The 20,230-nt window shown below is 40.3% G+C and overlaps 2 protein-coding genes across 6 annotated transcripts in view; one reads left to right on the top strand and one right to left on the bottom strand.

The window, feature by feature from the left end:
• SRPX (sushi repeat containing protein X-linked) overlaps positions 1-4,007 on the top strand; it is a 93,533-nt gene extending 89,526 nt beyond the window's left edge. For all 3 annotated transcript variants that reach the window (XM_070604711.1, XM_070604709.1, XM_070604710.1), the window contains one exon: positions 3,465-4,007. In XM_070604711.1, the coding sequence (XP_070460812.1) occupies positions 3,465-3,648 (184 nt within the window). In that variant the 3' untranslated portion in view covers positions 3,649-4,007. The remainder of the gene's footprint in view (positions 1-3,464) is intronic.
• The window catches only part of SYTL5 (synaptotagmin like 5), a 277,939-nt gene that overhangs the window by 17,346 nt on the left and 240,363 nt on the right, over positions 1-20,230 (bottom strand). The window lies entirely within an intron of this gene.

The following is a 20,230-nucleotide window of genomic DNA, read 5'->3' as shown; positions in this document are numbered from 1 at the left end:
ACAAGACAGAGACAGGAGACAGAGCAAGAGAGACAGACAGAGACGCAGAGGAGAGATGAGAGAGAGTGGGACAGACTGACAGAGCAAGAGAGAGAGACAGAGAGGGCAAAAGGGTGAGAGGGACAGACACTGAGAGTCAAAGATAGAGACAGGAGGGACAGAGAAAGAGACAGGAGGAGAGAGAGGCATGAGACAGAGACAGAAAGAAAAAAGGAGAGCAAGAGATGAAATAGAGACAGAGACTTACACAGAGAGACTTACAGACAGAGAGACAGAACACAGAGACAGGAGACAGTGACAGAGAAGGACAAAGAGTGATGAAGGGACGGAGAGCCAGAGACAGACACACAGGAGACAGAGACAGAGTAAGCCAAAGAGACAGGAAAGAGAAAGAGTCGGAGAGGGACAGGATGCAGAGACAGGAGAGGGACAAAGCAAGACAAAGGCCGACAGAGAGACTAAGAGGGACAGAAAGAAAGTGAGACAGAGAGCCAGAGACATGCAGAGAGATAGGAGACAGAGACGGGGGACAGAGAGAGCATGATAGAGTGAGAAAAAGAGACAGAGAGGGACAGAGGAAGAGACAGCAAGAGAGAGACAGTAGACAGAGGGACAGAGAGGGACAGAAAGAGGCAATGAGCGAGACACAGACAGACAAGGACAGATAGAGACAAAGACAGAGTGACAGCGAGCAAGACAGAGACAGGAGACAGAAAGACAAAGAGAAAGACAGAGACAGAGAGCAAGAGATCAAGACAGACAGAATGAGAGAGACAGACAAAGACAGAGCAAGGCAATAGAGGGAGACAGAGAGAGGGTGAGGCTGAGAGAGACAGGGCAAGACAGAGTGCGAGAAATCGAGAAAAAGAGAAAGAGCAGGGTGAATCACACAGGCAGAGACAGACAGACCGAGAGAGAGAGATGACACCTACTGGTTTAGCAAGGGAGAAGGATAGCATGAAGATGGCACCCACTGGCAAAAATAGAAAGAAAAATAAAGAGCTGGCGTCCACTGGTTTTAGCAAGACAGAAGGAGAGCATGAAAATGGTGCCCACCAACCTCCTTTCCCGGAGAGTACACCTGCAGGTCCCTGCTGCTCAGTCCAACGCTTTAATTATCCACTGAGCCTCCTTCACACAAAGTCTGGGCACTTTTCAAACAGCAGCTTTTGCGCTGTGCCTTGGGGTGAGCAAGGCTGCACGTGAGCCCTCTACCCCGTTTTCCAGTTTGTCGCAGCCCTTGTTGCAAACCCCACTGGTTTTTGAAGCTAGATGTTTTGGGGGCTCGTCTCGCAGAGAGAGGCTCCTGGTTTTGAGTTCTTTCCTGGTGGTGGGTTATCGTGCCAGGGGAAGGTGTGTGGGGGGGATTTGGTGAACCTCTCCTACCCACTTCCATGTGGTTTCCTTCTAGCTCGCCCAATATGCAGGAGTCGCTCAGCTACTTTTTAGGTTTTTTTCAGAGGAAATTGTTCCCTCTGTAGTTGTAGATTCAGTGTGACCATGGGAGGAGGTGAGTTCAGGATCTTCCTAAACCACTATCTTGAACCCGAACTTCCAATATTATTTGAGTCTAGAGTTCTCTAGAAGATTCTCCAGGAGGAGGTCATTCCAATCTGATGACAGACATTTATGTAACTCCAACATAGGGCTGGCACCACGCCTCCTCCTGCAGTGTCCCATCATTCATCCCCAAGATTTCTGTGGTCTCTTGGCCACGGTGGGATGCATTCCTGTGTCTGTGCTAGTCTGCTGATCTGACCACTCATCTCTGCTCATGGCGGTTTTCCCCTTTATATTCTGTGTCCATCAAGGCACAAGGTTCACGTGAAGAGTGTGTGTGGTAGCAGATGGTGGCACCGTGAGGGGTTTCTATCCTAGCCCCATAAGCACTATAACATCAAATGCTCCAATTCCTCATTAGTCACCCTTTCCCACAGGCTCCAGCCACCACAATGTTGCTTGGCCCTTTTCTCCATCCAGACTTGCATACTTCTCTACTCTTCTGTTTGCTGGGACACCTCCCTCTTGTGTCCTAGGACTTCTCCCCCACCCCCAAAAAACCTCTCAATACTCCTTGCAGAGCAATTTAGCTCTCTCTTCTCACCTCACTTCATTTACAAGTCATCTGCTCCTGAGCACCCCTTTTAGCACCACAGGAAACCTGATGGAGACATTGTAATGCTTTTTTTTCCTTTTATTTCTAGTCAATAGAATGGATTAACAATTTTGCTTCCCACTGGGATAAAATATAAATTATTCCCATCTTCCCTAAAACTCTTAAAAGGCAGAAGAAAGTATAGTCAGTTTGGATTTTGAGTAATGATTTTTTTTCCTTGATCCATTTGTGTGAGGAAAAAATATTGCACTTTAAATCCAGATGGCACTGTATATTCTGCCTCACAACAATCTCAAGAAATCTAAACTAAAAAGCAAAATCTGGAGAAGAAACTGGGTAGGCTCATTTTTTTTTTTTTCCTGGGCTCAGCTTGTTCGTTTGTTTGCTTTCTCTGGCTTTTTTCATCTAAACATGTTTGAATGGTTATAAAAATCATGTTTTTACACAGTTTAAATTCTAATGTGGTAGAGTAGAAAAGAACATTAGACTTTTGAAACCATGTGTAATTCTTTCTGAAATTATTTAAGGTACAAATTATAATTAACCCAGTCAATATGCTTAAGCTGTAAACCAAGTTCAGTCCCCTCTAACTGTGCAGTCCTGAGCTGGCTGCTGAATGGGCCAGAACTACAATGTCTGGAAAGTTATTTCAGTCAGCTTCACCTAGTCCAGGCTTTCTCAACTTTGGTACTATTGACATTTGGGGATGGATAATTCTTTTGCAGGGGGGAGGGGTCTGTCCTGTGCATTGTAGGATGTTAAGGAACATTCCTAGCCTCTCCCACTAGAGACCAGTAGCACCTCCCTCCCCAGTCTGACAACCAAAAATGTGTGCAGACATAGCCAAATTTCCTCTTGGGGGAAAATCACCTTTGTTGATAACCATTGACCTAGTGTTTATGTGGTTGTGCAAACCTAGTCTGCAAACTTGGGTTAAATCCAATTAATGCAAAAAAATTTGTTAGCATTGCTGTACATGCCTTGTAGCAACTACTGGTACAGAGCACCACTGCAGGCCTAAAGTCTTCCTGACCATTATAATCTAAGGCAGTGCTATTCAAACTTTAATGTGCATCCCAGTCATCTGGGGATCTTGCTAATAATGCAGATTTGAATTCAGTAGGTCAGGGTAGAGCATGGCATTCTCCGTTTCTAACAGGTTCCAATGTGATGCTGATGGTCCAAGGATCACATTTTGAGCAGTAGCAGGGGTCTAAAGGATGATTCAGTCCTTTGTGGTATAAGCCTTTCTCTGCATACAGTGTCACTATAGGGTGTGCGTTGGTCCGCTAGAACCCTTGGGAGTCAGGTTTGACATAGTCTTCTCTTTTTTCTTTGTCTGCCCTAGGCTGTTGCTGCGAATCCCACTCTATTCCTTCAGTATGGTGCTAGTGGATAAGCATGGCATGGACAAGGAACGCTATGTCTCCCTGGTGATGCCTGTGGCCCTCTTCAACCTGATTGACACATTCCCCTTGAGAAAAGAGGAGATGGTCCTGCAAGCTGAAATGGGCCAGACCTGTAACACCTGATGTGAGGGTTCCTCTCTCTGCAGTTCCTCTTCTCTTTCTACATAGTGCTATGCACACGGAAAAGCCTTAAAAATATCCTTGATGTACAGATTTTTATTTGTAATTTTTAAAGTCTATTTTATTATGAGCTTTCTTTGCACTTAAAAATTAGCATAATGCTTTTTGTACTTTTAAGTGTTCCCAAAAATGATATGAATATGATATTTACTCTTTATAACTCTTTACTCTATCATGGCTGGTTAATTTTGTAGAGAAATTAAAAACCTCAAGCATACACATGCTTTCAATGTGTTGTTCAGTGTGACACATACCTTTCTTGTTTTTTATATAAAACCTTTAATAAAATATTTTGGAGCAAATTTATTAAAACTCATTTTGTTTTTCAAGCACCAGCCCTACTTGCTCAGTGTGGCCAGTGGTTTTAGGACTGTGATTCTTTGTGGTGTTTTAAGAATGGAAAAGGGGGAGAAACCTGCTAGAATTTTGAGGATTGCCAGGAAAATAGGTGATGTCATCAAAATGGCGGGCTGAGCTGACCGGGGACTCTCCCCTCCAAACTACAACCAAAGAACCAGAACAGCTGAATTTCAACCAATAACTCTAATAGAGATGGTCAGAGACCCACAGCAGCAAGACAGACAACGGAGAACAGAGACACTGCAGCTGACCTCAGAGGAGCTGGAACGGGGTAAGAGAGAACTTCGCTCCCTCCCCTAGAGACTGGGATCACTGCCATGGGTGAGGGTAGGAGCGGGGGAGGGGCCACGCAACTCGGGGATCGTCCAGGACTCCCACTGCAGGTATAGTGGAAACCCGCTAATGGGGGAAAGCTTCCACATGTGGGGACCCCATCAAGCCAGGGCCCCAGGAGACCAGAGAGCGAGAGCTGATTGGAATCCAGGTTGGTGCGTCAGAGAAAGTACGCCCTCACCCCCAACCTGTGCTGGGCACCCACCATCACAGCTGAAGGCTGAGGGCTCAGAACGCACGGCTCTCAACCCCCATCTAGTGGCAACAGGCTGTAACTGCAACCGAATACTACCATCATGTGCAAAAACCGCTCCTCTACCATTCAGCAATTTATAAAAGCTCCAGACCAGAAGGGAAACAATAAAAACACAGAATTAAGTCCTGAGGACTTGGAAATAGGTAAACTAAGTGAAAATGAGTTCAGAGTAGCTATCATCAAAAAACTCAGTGAGGTAAAGGGAAATATAGACAAACAAGTCAACGAGTTCTGGAGTTACTTCACAAAAGAGATTGAAACTATAAAGAAGAATCAGTCAGAAATACTAGAGATGAAAAATACAACAGATCAAACAGAATACGGATTGCCTGAATGCCCGTGTAGACACCATAGAGGAGAAAATTAGCATAATTGAAGACAGACAGGCTGAATGGCTCCAGACAGAGGAAGAACGAGAACTAAATTAAAAAGAATGATGAAAATATCACAGAAATAGCAGATTCAATGAAGAGAACCAATTTAAGAATCATCGGAATTCCTGAGGGCGTGGAAAAGGAGCAGAAAGTGTGCTTAATGAAATTATAGAAGAGAACTTCCAAAATCTAGGGATTGAGGGAGAAATGTGTGTGGAGGAAGCTTTCAGACCTCCTAGATTTGTCAATGTAAAAAGACCTACTGCAAGGCATATAGTAGTAAAAATGGCAAAAATGAATGACAAAGAATACTCAGGGCAGTAAGACAGAAGAAAATAACCTACAAAGGAGCTCCTATCAGACTTTCAGTGGATTTCTCTACAGAAACCTTACAAGCTAGGAGAGAATGGAATGACATATTCAAAACTTTAAAAGATAAAAATCTTCAGCCAAGAATACTCTATCCAGCAAAAATATCCTTCAGATATGAGGGAGAAATTTAATCTTTTCCAGACAAACAAAAGTTAAGGGAATTTGTAACCAAAAGTCCTCCACTACAAGAAATCCTCAAGAAGGCTCTCATACCTGAAAAAAGAAAAAAAGGGAGAAAGGGGGTCACAAACCACAGAGTGGGGAGACAAATAGATAGAACCAGACTAGGATAGCAAATATTCAACTATAGCAACTAGAAGTAGATTTGTCTTTTTTTTCTTTTTGAGGAAGATTAGCCCTGAGCTAACATCCGCTGCCAATCCTCCTCTTTTTGCTGAGGAAGATTGGCTCTGAGCGAACATCTGTGCCAATCTTCCTCTACTTTCTATATGGGATGCCTGCACAGTGTGGTTTGATAAGCAGTGGGTATGTCCGTGCCTGGGATCTGAACTGGCAGGCCTTGGGCCGCTGAAGCTGAGCGTGTGAACTTAACCAGTTCTGAGCTGAGCTGAGCTCAGATTTGTCTTTATTTTTCTTTAACAGTAGATAGTGATTGCTATCCTGTGAATAGGTTTATATTCTATTTACAAATATGATTTTTTTTTACAAAGCACACTAGTAGCCACTCTTTGACTTCTGTCTCCCTCAGATGTATCAGATAAAGGTCAATGGCATGGCTAAGAGAGGAATATTAACCAGTGACTAGTTTGGAGGCCACAAAAATTTCAAAAGATCATTTGTCACAATTAAGTAAGCATATATCAACCCACGTTGAAGCTCTCCTGTCTTTGAAAAGCCCATCTGTGCCCTTTGCCACCCAGCCCAAAAGGTCCATGTCTTGAAGATGAGGTGATGTTTGAGGAACTGACCTGATTTCTTTAAACCAGTCTTTCTGATGAACTTAGAATATTACAGGCACTTTGCCCAACAAGATACACATTTTGAAGAAGAATGAATGTACAGTGGTATTTTAAAAATAAATACCCAGAGTGATGCCAGCATCATGGTGGGAGGGTCACTCCTTTTTTTTCCTCCTCTTATATTTACAACCAACTGGACATCCATAACCGAACAAAAGCACCTATGCACAGGACACCTGAGAGCTCCATCCATCTGTGCATCCAAAAGTGGGTGGCTAGGACCTCCGAGGAGGCTATGGAGCCAAGGGGGTTGTGGAAGCAGCAGCACCAGCAGTGGCAGTAGCAACGTTTCTAACAGAGGAAGTGGAAAGTGAAAGAGGGTGAGCAAAAGTCTGCCAGGCTGTGTGGACTGAAGCTGCAAGGCATCCATTGCTCTTCAACAATACCCTTCATTTCTGAAGAGACATCTCTGTGACTTGGGGGAGAAAAAGGACGGGGAAAAGGCAGACAGAGAACTGAAAGAACACATTTCCTGCTGTCTGCCCTGGGATTCCAGCAAGAGTTGCACCCATGGACCTCTGGTACCCTCCAGACTCAAAGATCCCCCTACTGGGCTGTGGGACTACGCAAAGCCCTAAGTGCTAAGCACACATATCTCCCAACTCTTCTACTACCTTTTTCTTTTCCCTACCAGCTCCTTTATGTACATGATCCCAACCTCAGCAGCAAGTCAGCTCCTGTAAGAGAAAAAAAAAACTTCTGCTATAGCACTGCCATTTAGAAGACAAAAGAAAGGCTCCTACCTGCTAACCTGTTGAACTGTTAGAATCAAAGTAAACAATGTCTTACCTAAATAAGAAAGATGTTCCCTACTTCAAATGTGATGGCAGAGGCACATTTCATCAAGCACTGGGAAAAATCATGGTAATATGGCCTCACAAAAAGAAAATGACAATTTTCCAGCAACTGAACATAGAAGACATGGAATATTGCAATCTGATAAATAATTAAAAATAAATGGTATGAAGAAATTGAATGATCTACAAAAAAACTTGGAAAGGCAATTCAGTGAACTCAGGAATGAAATTAATGAAGAGAAGGAGTATGTTACCAAAGAGATTGAAATTCTAAGAACCAAACAAATTCTGGACCTGAAGAACTCAAAAAAATGAGATGAAGAAAGCATTGGAAAAAGAGAGATCGGATGGAAGAGAGAATAAGCAACCTTGAGGGTAGGAATTTAAAAACGATTTGAGTAGAAGAGGAGAGAGAATTAAGACTTTAAAAAAGTAAAGCAACACTATGAGAACTATCAGACTCCATTAAGGAGCCAACATAAGATTTATAGATATAGCAGACGGAGAAGAGAGGGACAAAGGAGAAGAGAGCTTATTTAAAGAAATAATAGCTGAGAACTTCCCAAATTTAGGGAAAGAACTGGATCTACAAATCCACAAAGCTAATAGAACACTGTATTATCTCAATACAGAAAGACCCTCCCCAAGACACCTATCAAAACTGTCCAAAGTCAATGACAAGTCATTTTAAAGGCAGCTGGGGAAAAAAGACAGTAACCTACAAAGAAATCCCTGTTAGTGTCTCAGCAGATATATCAGCAGAAAGTCTATAGATCATGAGAGAACAGAATGACATATTCAAAGTATGGAAAGATAAAAATTGCCAGTCAAGAATACTGTATCTGGCAAAGTTATCCTTCAGATATGAAGGAGAAATAAAGGTTTTCCCAAACAAAAGCTGAGGGAGTTTACCACCACTAGATATGCCTTATAAGAAATGTTGAGAAGAGCTCTTCAAACTGAAATGAAGATATGAAAGTACATAAAACTCTGATTAAGGTGATAAATAGAATTAGAAAACTGTTACTTTATTTTAGAATAGTAAATTGACTACTTAATTATATCATAAAGGTTAAAGGAAAAGAGCATTATAAACAACTATAGCTACTACAATTTGGGAACAAAATCACAGCATAAAAAGAGAGAATTTTGGGGCCAGGCCCAGTGGCCTAATGGATAAGTTCTGTGTGCTCCACTTCAGCAGCCCAGGTTTGGTTCCTGGCTGCAGACCTACATCACTCATCTGTCAGTGGCCATGCTGTTGCAGTGGCTCACATACAAACAGAGGAAGATTGGCAACAGATATTAGCTCAGGGTGAATCTTCCACAGCAAAAAGACAAGATGATGGGCAATAGATGTTACCTCAGGGAAAATCTTCCTCAGCTAGGGAAAAAAAAAAAGAAAAATGAGATGATTTGTGACATCAAAAATACAAAAGGGGAGTAGTAAAAGGATGGAAACTTTATAGGCAAATGAAGATAAATTGCTATCAGCAGAAAAAGGGTTAATTTATCTGAGATATTTTATGTAAACCTAATGGTAACCACAAAGCAAAAATCTAGAGTAGAGACATGAAACATGACAAAAGGGAAGACTATCAAAATCACTATGAAAAACCACCAACTTAGAAAGTAGATAAGAGCAGAAGGAAAAATAAACAGTGGAGGAACAAAATAATCGGAAGGCAAAAGATACAATGGCAGTGGTAAATACTTACATGTGAATAATCACCCTAAATGTAAATGGATTGAACTTACCAATCAAAAGGCACAGGGTGGCCAGATGGATGACAAAAAAAAAAGACCCAACTATATGCTGCCCACAGGAGACTCATTTCAGCTCCACAGACACACATAGGCTCCAAGAGAAGGGATGGAGGAGGATGATCCAAGTAAGTGGAAACCAAAAGAAAGCAGGCTTAGCATACTTATATCAAATAGACTTCAAGCCAAAAATGGTATCAAGAGCAAAGAATGCCATTATATAATGATAAAGGGATCAATACATCACAAAATATAACAATTTAAATATATGCAGTCTAAGCACCTAAGCACTGAAATATATGAAGCAAACAATAACATATCTTAAGGGAAAAATAGACAATGATACAATAATAGTAGGGGAATTTAATACCCCACTCTCAGCAATGGACAGATCATCCAGAAAGAAAACCAATAACGAAACATTGGAATTGAACCATACTTTAGAACAAATGGACTTAAGAGATATATACAAAATAGTCCATTCAAAAGCAGCAGAATACACATTCTTCTCAAGTACACATGGAACATTTTCCAGGATAGATCATATGATAGGACACAAAAGAGATCTTAGCAAATTTAAGAAGACTGAAATCACACCAACTAACTATCGTTTCTGACCACAATGGTATAAAATTAGAAATCAACAACAAGAGGAAAAAGACGATCTACAAATTATGTGGAAACTAAATAACACACTTCTAAACAACCAATGGGTCAAAGAAATAATCAAAAGGGAAATAAAAAATCACCTCCAAACAAATGAAAATGGAAATACGACATAGTAAATCTTGTGGGATGCGGCAAAAGCTTTTCTGTGAGCAAAGTTTATAGTAATAAATGCATAAATTAAGAAATGAGAAAGATCACCAATAAATGGCCTTACTCCTCAAGGAACTAGAGAATTAAGAACAAATTAAGCTCAAAGTTAGCAGAAGGAAGAAAATAATAAATATCAGAGTGAAAATAAATTAAATCGAGACCAGAAAAACAATAGAAAGGATCAATGAAACTAAGAGCTTGTTCTTTGAAAAGATAAAGCAAACTGGTAAACATTTAGCTACACTAAGAAAACAAGAGAGAAGAAAAATAAAATTAGAAATGAAAGAGGAGACTTTTTGTTTGTTTGTTTTTTTGAGGAAGATTAGCCCTCAGCTAACTACTGCCAGTCCTCCTCTTTTTGCTGAGGAAGCCTGGCTCTGAGCTAACATCCGTGCCCATCTTCCTCTAGTTTTATACGTGGGACACCTACCACAGCATGGCTGCCCATGTCCGCACCTGGGATCCGAACCAGCGAACCCCGGGCTGCCGAGAAGTGGAATGTGTGAACTTAACCGCTGCGCCACGGGGCGGGCCCTGAAAGAGGAGACATTTTAACTGACACTACAGATATAGAATCCTAAGAGACTACTATGAACAATTATATAGCAACAAATTATATAACCTAGAAGAAATGGATACATTTCTAGAAACATGCAACCTACCAAGACTGAATCAAAAAGTAACAGAAAAGCTGAACAGACTAATAATGAGTAAAGAAATTGAATCAGTAATCAAAAAATTCTGAACACAGACAACTCCAGGACTAGACGGCTTTACTAGTGAATTCTACCAAACATTTAAAGAATAATAATATTGGGGCCAGCCTGGTGGCTCAGCAGTTAAGTGTGCACATTCCGCTTTGACGGCCCGGGGTTCACTGGTTTGGATCCCGGATGCAGACATGGCACTGCTTGGCAAGCCACACTGTGGTAGGCGTCCCACATATAAAGTAGAGGAAGATGGGCACGGATCTTAGCTCAAGGCCAGTCTTCCTCAGAAAATAGAGGAGGATTGGCAGCAGTTATCTCAGGGCTAATCTTCCTCAAAAATAAAAAAAAGAATAATTGATATCAGTTCTCCTCAAACTCTTCCAAAATATTGAGGAGGAGGGAATACCTTCAAACTCATTCAATGAAGCTAGCATTACCTTCATAGCAAAACCAGATAAGGACACCACAAAAAAAGAAAACTATAGGCTAATCTCCCTGATGAATATAGATGCAAAAATTCTCAACAAAATAGTAGCAAATGGAATTCGAGAACACATTAAAAGGATTTTACACCATGACTAAGTAGGATTTACCCTTGGGATGCAAGGATATTTCAACATATGCAAATCAATAAATATAATACATCACATCAATAAAATGAAAGATAAAAATTACACTATCATCTCAATAGATGCAGAAAAAGCATTTTCCAAAATACAACATCCTTTAATAATAAAAACCCTTAACAGATTGAGTGTAGAAGGAACATATTCCAACATAAAAAAAGCTATGTACTGCAAACCCACAGCTAGCATTATACTTGATGGAGAAAAATTGAAAGCTTTTCCTCTAAGATCAGGAACAAGTCAAGGATGCCCACTCTCATCACTCCTATACCATATCATAGTAGAAGTCCTAGATAGAGCAATTAGGCAAGACAAAGAAATAAAAGGCATCCAAACCAGAAAGGAAGAGGTAAAATTGTTGCTGTTTGCTGATGGTATGATAGAAAATCCCAAAGAGTCAACAAAAAAACTGTTGGATTTAATCTTTGATCTCAAATTCAGGACACAGAATCAACATCAAAAATCAATTGCATTCTTTTACGCTAATGCAGAATTTGACAAAGAAATAAAACTATTCTATTTACAATAGCATGAAAAATAAAATACTTAGAAATAAATTTAATCAAGGAAGTAAAAGTTCTGTAAAATTAAAACTACAATACTTTGCTGAAAGAAATCAAAGGAGACACAAACAAATGGAGAGACATCTCGTGTTCATGGATCAGAAGAATTATATTGTTAAAATGTCCCTACTCCTCAAAGCCATCTACAGATTCAAAACAATCTACAAGGAACAATCCTAAAATTTGTGTGGAACCACAAAAGACCCCAAATAGCCAAAGCAATCCTGAAAAAAAAAAAGAACAAAGCTGGAGATATCACAATTCCTGATTTCAAACTATGCTACAAAGCCATAGGAATAAAAACAGTATGGTACTGGCACAAAAATAGACACACAGGCCAATGGAACAGCATAGAGAGCCCAGAATTAAAGCTCAGCATATAGAGTCATCTAATATTCGACAAGGGAACTGAGAATACCCAATGGGGAAAGGATAGTCTCTTCAACAAATGGTGCTGAGAAAACTGGAGAAACACATGCAGAACAAGGAAATTGGATCCCTATCTCACACAACTTAGAAAAATTAACTCGAAATGGATCAAAAACTTAAACATTAGACCTGATACCATTAGACTCCTAGGAGAAAATGAAGTCAAGAAGCTCCTTGATATTGGTCTTGGCAATAATTCCTTGGATATGATGCCAAAAGCACAAACAAGGAGAGCAAAAATCAATGAATGGGACTACATCAAACTCAAAAGCTTCTGCGTAGGAAAAGAAATAAGAAGTGAAAAGATAACCTACAGAATGGGTGAAAACTTTTGCAAATCATATATTGGATCAGGGGTTAATATCCAAAATATAGAAAGAACTCATACAACTTAATAACAAAAAAATATGATTAAAAAATGGGCAGAACTGGGAACTTGCCCCATGGCCTAGTGATTCAGTTTGGCATGCTCCGCATTGGCAGCCCCGGTTTGGATCCTGAGTGTGGACCTACACCACTAGTCAGCAGCCATGCTGTGACGGTGACCCACATGCAAAATAAAGGAAGACTGGCACAGATGTTAGGTCAGGGCAAATCTCCCTCAGCAAAAAAACAAACGAAAAAAAGAGCGGGTGGGCAGAACTAAATAAACATTTTTCCAAAGAGGACACCAAGATGGCCAACAGGCACATGAAAAGATACTCAACATCACTAACCATCAGGGAAATTCAAATCAATACCACAGTGAGATATGTCTCACATGTTAGAATGGTTATCATCAAGAAGATAAGAGACAACAGGTGTTGGTGAGGACATGGGTGGAAACAGAACGCTTATACACTATTGGTGGGAATGTAAATTGTTCCAACTACAATGGAAAACAATATGGAGTTTCCTCAAAAACTTAAAAATAGATCTACCATATGATCTAGCAATTCCAATTCTGGGTATATTCCTGAAGGAAATGAAAACAGGATTTTGAAGAGACATATGTACTCCCATGTTCATTGCAGCATTATTAACAATAGCCAAGATACAGGAATAACTCAAATGCCCATCAACAGATGAATGGATAAAAAAGATGTGGTATATACACACAATGGAATATTATTCAGCCATGAGAATGGAGGCTATTGTGCTATTTGCAACAATATGGATAGACTTTGAGCACATTATGCTAAGTGAGATAAGCCAGACAAAGAAAGATAAGTACGGTATGCTATCACTTATATGTAATATCTATACATCGAAAGAAGTCAAACACGTAAAAAATACTGAGTAAAATGCTGGTTACCATGAGACTGGGAGTGGGAGGATAAGATTGATGTTTAAGGGTACAAACTTGCAATGAGTAAATTGCAGTAAATAAGGCCTAGAGATCTACTGCACAGTACAATAAATATAGACAATAGTATGTACTATAATTATGTAAAGTGATAAATACTGCTACAATGGCAATCATATTACAATATATAAATGTATCAAAGTAACATGTTGTACACCTTAAATTCACACAATGTTATATGTCAAATTTATCCAAGAAAAATAAGTACCCTATACAAAAAAATTGGGGGGCATTTCTAAAGATTAATTTATAGTTTCCCTTCTAGAGAACTGGTTTCTTACTGCGAATCTTAGAGGACTTTTCTATGTATTTTTGACCCTATAAAAACAAATAAGGGGCTGGCCTGGTTGCATAGTGGTTAAGTTCACACACTCCACTTCAGCAGCCTGGTGTTTGCTGGTTCAGATCCTGGGTGTGGACCTATACACCACTCATCAAGCCATGCTGTGGTGGGTGTCCCACATACAAAATGGAGGAAGAAGGGCATAGATGTGCTTCAGGGCCAATCCTCCTCAGCAAAAAGAGGAGGAATGGCAGCGGATGTTAGCTCAGGGCTAATCTTCCTCAAAAAAAAACAAACAAACAAAAAACAAAAGGCAAACAAAAAAAACCCAAATAAACAACCCTCAATTCTCTTTGCTCATCCTATTTGATACAGCAGAACTTGTGTGTGTGTGTGTGTGAGTGAAGGGGTAGGCAGTGAAATTGGCTGAACTGAAACTGAAAACTGTCTCACTGTCTCTGCTTTGGTGGATGGCAGCTGGAATCTCAGTTCCATCCTTTGAACCTTTGCTAGGCTGCTTGGAACCTGCCCCCATTCCTGATCCGCACGTGCATGGTTCAGCAAGCAGTGAGAAATTTAGGTAGTTTATATACATAATCTGGGCTCTCTTTCTCTGCCCCTCTCTCTGGCTATCTCCTTTCTGAGATATTCCTTCTGACTTTTCAGTTGCTACGGTTGCCCCTACCCTCTCCTCTGGTTCTTCAAACCAGTAAGACTATCTTCATTTAAGCCTCTCCACCAACCCTAGCACGGTGCATACTGCAACCTGCCCTTAGGCAAAACCCAAAAAGCCCTGATGATTCACATAGCATTTTTGCCCTCTTCCAAGTCATAACCACCCTCCAGTATCTGCCTGCTTTTTGGTCACTCTCCAAAGTCTTCAGAGAGGTATTTTTCATATTTTGTCCTAAGATAGTTGTCTGTGGGAGGTTGGTCCAATAGGAGCTGCCTGACCATTATCTGAAGGCTAATGCAGCCTGAGCCAGAAGGTGGAGGAGTCCAGGCCATTCCCAGAGATCCTCAGATTTCACCACTATAAGCCCTCAACTCTTGAGCTTGAAATTAGATGAATGGGGTGGAAAATGAAGGGAAAAAAGGCAGTGAAGCAATTCAAAGCACAATGAAGAGAGGATTAATGTCCAGGATGTTGGTAACTATATTACACATCCACTCATGTATTAAAAATTCCCTCAAAACGTAGTGGCTTAAAACAATGTCTGGGGGTCAGGGACTTGGGAGCAGTTCAGCTGACCAATTCTGGCTTGTGGTCTCTAATAAGGTTGCAGTCATTTGAAGGCTTGACTGGGGCTGGAGGAGCCACTTCCATGATGGCTCACTCACATAACTGGCTAGTTGGTACTAGTCGTTGGAAGAGGCCTCTGTTCTTCCCCACATGGGCCTCTCCACAGAGTTGCATGAGTGTGCTCATAATGGCTTCTTCCAGTGGAAGCGATCCAAGAGAAAACAAAGTGGAAGTCATAATTTCTTTTATGACCTAGCCTCGGAAGACAAACAGTTCCTTCCACAGTATCCTATTGGTCACACAGGTCAGCCCTATTCAATGTGAGAGGGAAGTATACAAGGCATGGATACTAAGAGGTGAGGATCACTGGGGGCCAATTTTAAGGCTGGCTACTGCAGCATCTATAATCTTTTATATTGGAGAATCATCCAATGATCTTTAGGACAGGGGCAGTGTGTTAGATATTGCAAATAAGTTTGGTCAATATGTATTCGAGCCTTTTTAGCATGTAGATGATGAGAAACATACAAACTACATTTCCCAGACTCCCTTGCAGCTACTGTTTGAGAAGTGATTAAGATTCCATCACTCAGAGGATCAGCCCAGTGGCATAGCGGTTAAGTTCAGTGCACTCCTCATTGGCTGCCTGGGTTCGTGGGTTTGGGTCCTGGATGCGGACCTATACCACTCATCAAGCCATGCTGTGGTGGCAACCCATGTACAAAATAGAGGAAGATTGGCACAGATCTTAGCTCAGGGCCACTCTTCCTCAAGCAAAAAGAGGAAGTCTGCCAACAGATGTCAGCTCAGAGCCAATCTTCCTCACCAAAACAAAAAGATTCCATCAGTCAGATGCATTCAAGTGTGATTTGGTTTTGAAACTAAATCAATGTATGGAAAGAGAAGCAAAAGGCAGGGCATGCACATCACTGGAGATCCTGGCTAAGGCAAGGTGGCTCTTTTGGCAATAGTTGATGGCAGCTTCTTAACTGGGATCATGGCTTTGTGATGGTAGCAAGAATGGAGTGGCTCTAGAACAAGCAAATATAAGGGTTGCTTCCCAATTTGGTAGGCAAATTCCTGATTTTACAGCTTCTTGGCAGCTCCCTTGGCAGTCCCAGGTGTTTTAGGGAGTCGTTCTTGGGGTTCAGTATAAAGTCTATTTCTTCAGCCCTTCCTCTTCAGTTAAGGAGGTAATCTTCTCTGTTTAATCTAGCTGTCATAGATTCTATCTTCTGCAATTAAATCTTGAGTGATACAGACAGCAAAATAAAAGCTGTAGTCTTCAAACACTGGATTTCTTGGACTTTCCTTCCTTGAAACTCTATAGTTGATAGAGATATTCAAGAACCTCTTGGAGAAATATCTCATAAGCCATACTGAAACCAATCAATCAGCACAACTGACCATTTTTCTTCAGCAATGCTTAATCATCCAGATGGAGGAAGAGAGAAGGCACATTGGAGAACTCATCTTGGGGTGGAGGGTTGTGGTAAAGGTGTGGTGGCAGGACAAGGATGAGGGAGTAGACTCTAGTATTGAGAAAATGAATCATGTGATGACCCATGAGGTCCAGAATTAGTCTGAAAAGAAATAAGGACAGTAATGGGGCTGATATATGAAAGAATATATGGAAGGGCTAGTGATCCTAATGTAGTTGAAGAGTGAGTGTAATGAGTGTAAAGATAGGAGGCATTTAGAATATAGAAGGTGACAGCCAGAGAAGGGAAGAAAATGTCATTGGAACTTTGATGTCAGGGAGATGGATGGGTTGTCCATATGGATGATGAAACTTCCTGGCTAGAGTTAAGGCAGAGGAGATAAATGAGGTTCAAGTTCCAAGGGCTTATATAAGTGTGGAGGAGACAACTGAATGTAAATAGGTGACCACAAGGGGAGGGTGGTGGAGAGTGATATGGTAGGTGGCAGGAATCTCAGAGAGAGAGTCTTTTGCTTAAATTAGGAAAGAATGATCAACTGGAAGGGGAAGTGGGGAAGAGGGAGGATATTCATACTACCTCTCAATCAAGAGATATTGGAGTATGGAAGAAAGAACAAAATCCTGTATGAAAAGTGATGCAGAAGAAAATCAGGATTTACTTAGGATTATCTTGAAAAGGTACCAAAGATAAAGGAAGGTTATTTTACTACAAAATGTGCATGTGTGGCAGTGGTCCAGAAGGCATCACAGAAAGGTCTGGGAGAGAGTTCAGCTGGGACACACTCAGAACAGTATGAGAATGAGAGGACAACAGAAGACTAGTCAGGGATTGGCAAGACATCCTAAGCTTCTAAGTGGAAGATCATAGAAATAAGAGTGTGGATGAACTTGACCGGCTTTGAGGTTCCCATTTCAGAGTACAATTGTTTTGGTGCCAGAACTGACTCTCATGGTGATTTCTGTGTAACCTGTCCCAAACTCTGAGGCAGGAAGAGCCAGGTCAAGCCCCCCACCATTGCCAGAACTGACCCCATGGTGGAGGCTGGGCCTGGCTCTTCCTGTTTTAGGCTCTAGGAGAGGTTACACAGGAATCATCATGAGTTCCACAAAAAGGTACGATAATTCCCTAGAGAGTAGCTGGTTCTATGTATGGGGCAGGAAAAAACTCAAAAGGGAGCCTGAGACATCTTGCTGTTGTCAGAGGGTAAGAATGCTTTCAAAGGTAACTGAGCTAATATTTTTTTAAAACAAAGATAAAGAACCTCTGCAAGTCAATAATAAAATACAAATAATAAAAAAATGAGCAAAAGATTTGATCAGACAGTTCACAAAGAAGACATATGAATGGGGCCAATGAGCACATGAAAAGATGCTCAACATCTTTAGGCATCAGGGAAATAAAAAATAAAAACCACAATAAAATACCACTTGAGTGGTTAAAATTAAAAATGTTCATAATACTAAGTGTAGACAGGAGGTGAAACAATGGAAACTCTTAAACACTGCTTCTAGGAGTGTGAAGTGGTAAAAGTACTTTGGAAAACTGGTGGTTTCTTCTAAAGTTAAACATACAACTTCCCTAAGACCCAACAATTCCACTTCTAGGTATTTATTTAAGAGAAAAGAAAATGTATATATGCAAAAGTGCTTGCAGCTTTATTCTTAATAAACTCTATGGGAATGGCCCAGGAGAATGTATAAACTGGCATGATGGAATACTACTCAGCAATAAAAATGAACAAATTGCCAATATGTGCAACATATAGATGAAATTCAAAAGCACTATCCTGAGTGAAAGAAGCCAGACTCAAACGAGTACATATTGTATAATTCCCTTTATATGAAATTTGTGAACAGGCAAACCTGGTCTGTAGTGACAAAAATCAGCACAACAGTGGTTTCATCTTTCAGAGGAGAAACTGATGGGAAAGGAGCACAAGGGACACATCATGGGGTGTTAGAAATGTTCTCTCTCCATAGGAGTGTGGGCTACACGGCTGGATACATTTTTTAAAAAAGATCCCACTGTATGCTTTAAATAGGATGCATTTTATTATAGGTAAATTACACTTCACAAAAAAGTAAAAAATCAAGGAATAAATGTTAGCCTGAAGAAAGGCCTAATAAAGCCCAAGTGCTGATTTAAATTTTAACGCTAAAAATATGATAATGATTAATGTCAACTGGATTAAATCTGTCTCCAAAAGCAAAGGCAACAGAAGCAAAAATAAACAAGTGGAAGCTATATCACACTAAAAAGCTTCTGCACAGCAAAGGAAATCATCAACAAAATGAAAAGGCAACCTACTGAATGGGAGGAAATATATGCAAATCACATAGCTGGGTAAGTTAATATCCAAAATATATAAAAACTCATATAGGGGCTGGCCCTGTGGCCGAGTGGTTAAGTTCACGTGTTCCACTGCAGATGGCCCAGTGTTTCGTTTGTTCGAATCCTGGGCGCGGACACGGCACTGCTCGTCAAACCACGCTGAGGTGGTGTCCCACATGCCACAACTAGAAGGACCCACAACGAAGAATGTACAACTATGTACTTGGGGGCTTTGGGGAAAAAAAGGAAAAAATAAAATCTTAAAAAACACAAAAAAAACCTCACATAACTGAATAGCAAAAATAAAAAAATCCAATTAAAAAATGGGAAGAAAATCTGAAGAGACATTTTTCTGAAGAAGAAATACAGATGACCAACAGGTACATGAAAAGATGCTCAACATCCCTAATTATCAGGGAAATGCAAATCAAAACCACAGTGAGATATCACCTCACACCTGCTAGAATGGCTCTCAGCAAAGAGACAAGAAATAACAAGTGTTGGCAAGGATGTAGGGAAAAGGGGACCCTTGTATACTGTCGGTGGGAATGTAAACTGATACCGCCACTATGGAAAACAGTATGGAGGTTCTTCAAAAAATTAAAAATAGAACTAGCATATGATCCAGCAATTCCACTTCTAGGTATTTATCTGAAGAAAATGAAACACTAAGTCAATCGAAGTATAAGAAGCAAATCTGGCTTCACAGAGATATATATTTGGAAAAGAGACGAGTATTTTAATAGCCTATTTAGATAACTGTGGATATTTTTCTCTGACACTTCACCAAAACTCAGCAAGTGGTAGTTCCTTAAAGATTAATGTCAATGTGGAAAACTCAGGACTCTGTTGCATTAAAATCCATTGGTCTATCTTGCACTTTGAATGGATCTTCTACCCATGCACGATTTTGTAACTCATGCATTGGTCATTTCGAAAATATTGGTTCACTGAGTCAGGTAGATCTTCCAAAAGTCAATCAAATTTGTCATACAATATCAAAAAACCATATTAGTTAAGGTCCTCACCAATCTTATCAGAAAAGTCTCTAAGTATTGGGAAACCGTCACACACAATAGTGTATGAAAGTTTTCCAAAATTCGAATTTTTGCTTCAAATCTCAAATTTTATCATTGGCAATAAATACCGTCAGTTGTTTTCCCTGAAGTGACAGGCTCACTTTGTTCATTTTTGAGAAAATGCATGCCCAATCCTCAAGGCTGAATAACTGTAGTTTATCTGTCATTCATTCTTTAAAATAAAAATGGTGAAAAACGCAGCCAGTTCAATTTGCAACTCACACGCACAAGTGCTTTTCCTTGAGACAAACTTTGTACTTTAGTATGCGCAAAAAATATTAACAACAGATCTACTTAAAGGTCAAGATTTAATAACATTAATAATTTTTACTGCTTCATCAAGGACTTTTACAAATGAAAGTGGTATTTTATATTTTTACTGTGAGTGCATAAAGGCAAAGAAACACACTGCCTCGATT

Source organism: Equus przewalskii, chromosome X (assembly GCF_037783145.1).
Source record: "Equus przewalskii isolate Varuska chromosome X, EquPr2, whole genome shotgun sequence".
Lineage (NCBI taxonomy): Eukaryota > Metazoa > Chordata > Mammalia > Perissodactyla > Equidae > Equus > Equus przewalskii.
Note: the sequence above shows the minus strand (reverse complement) of the source record. Positions and strands in the feature narration are given on the sequence as shown.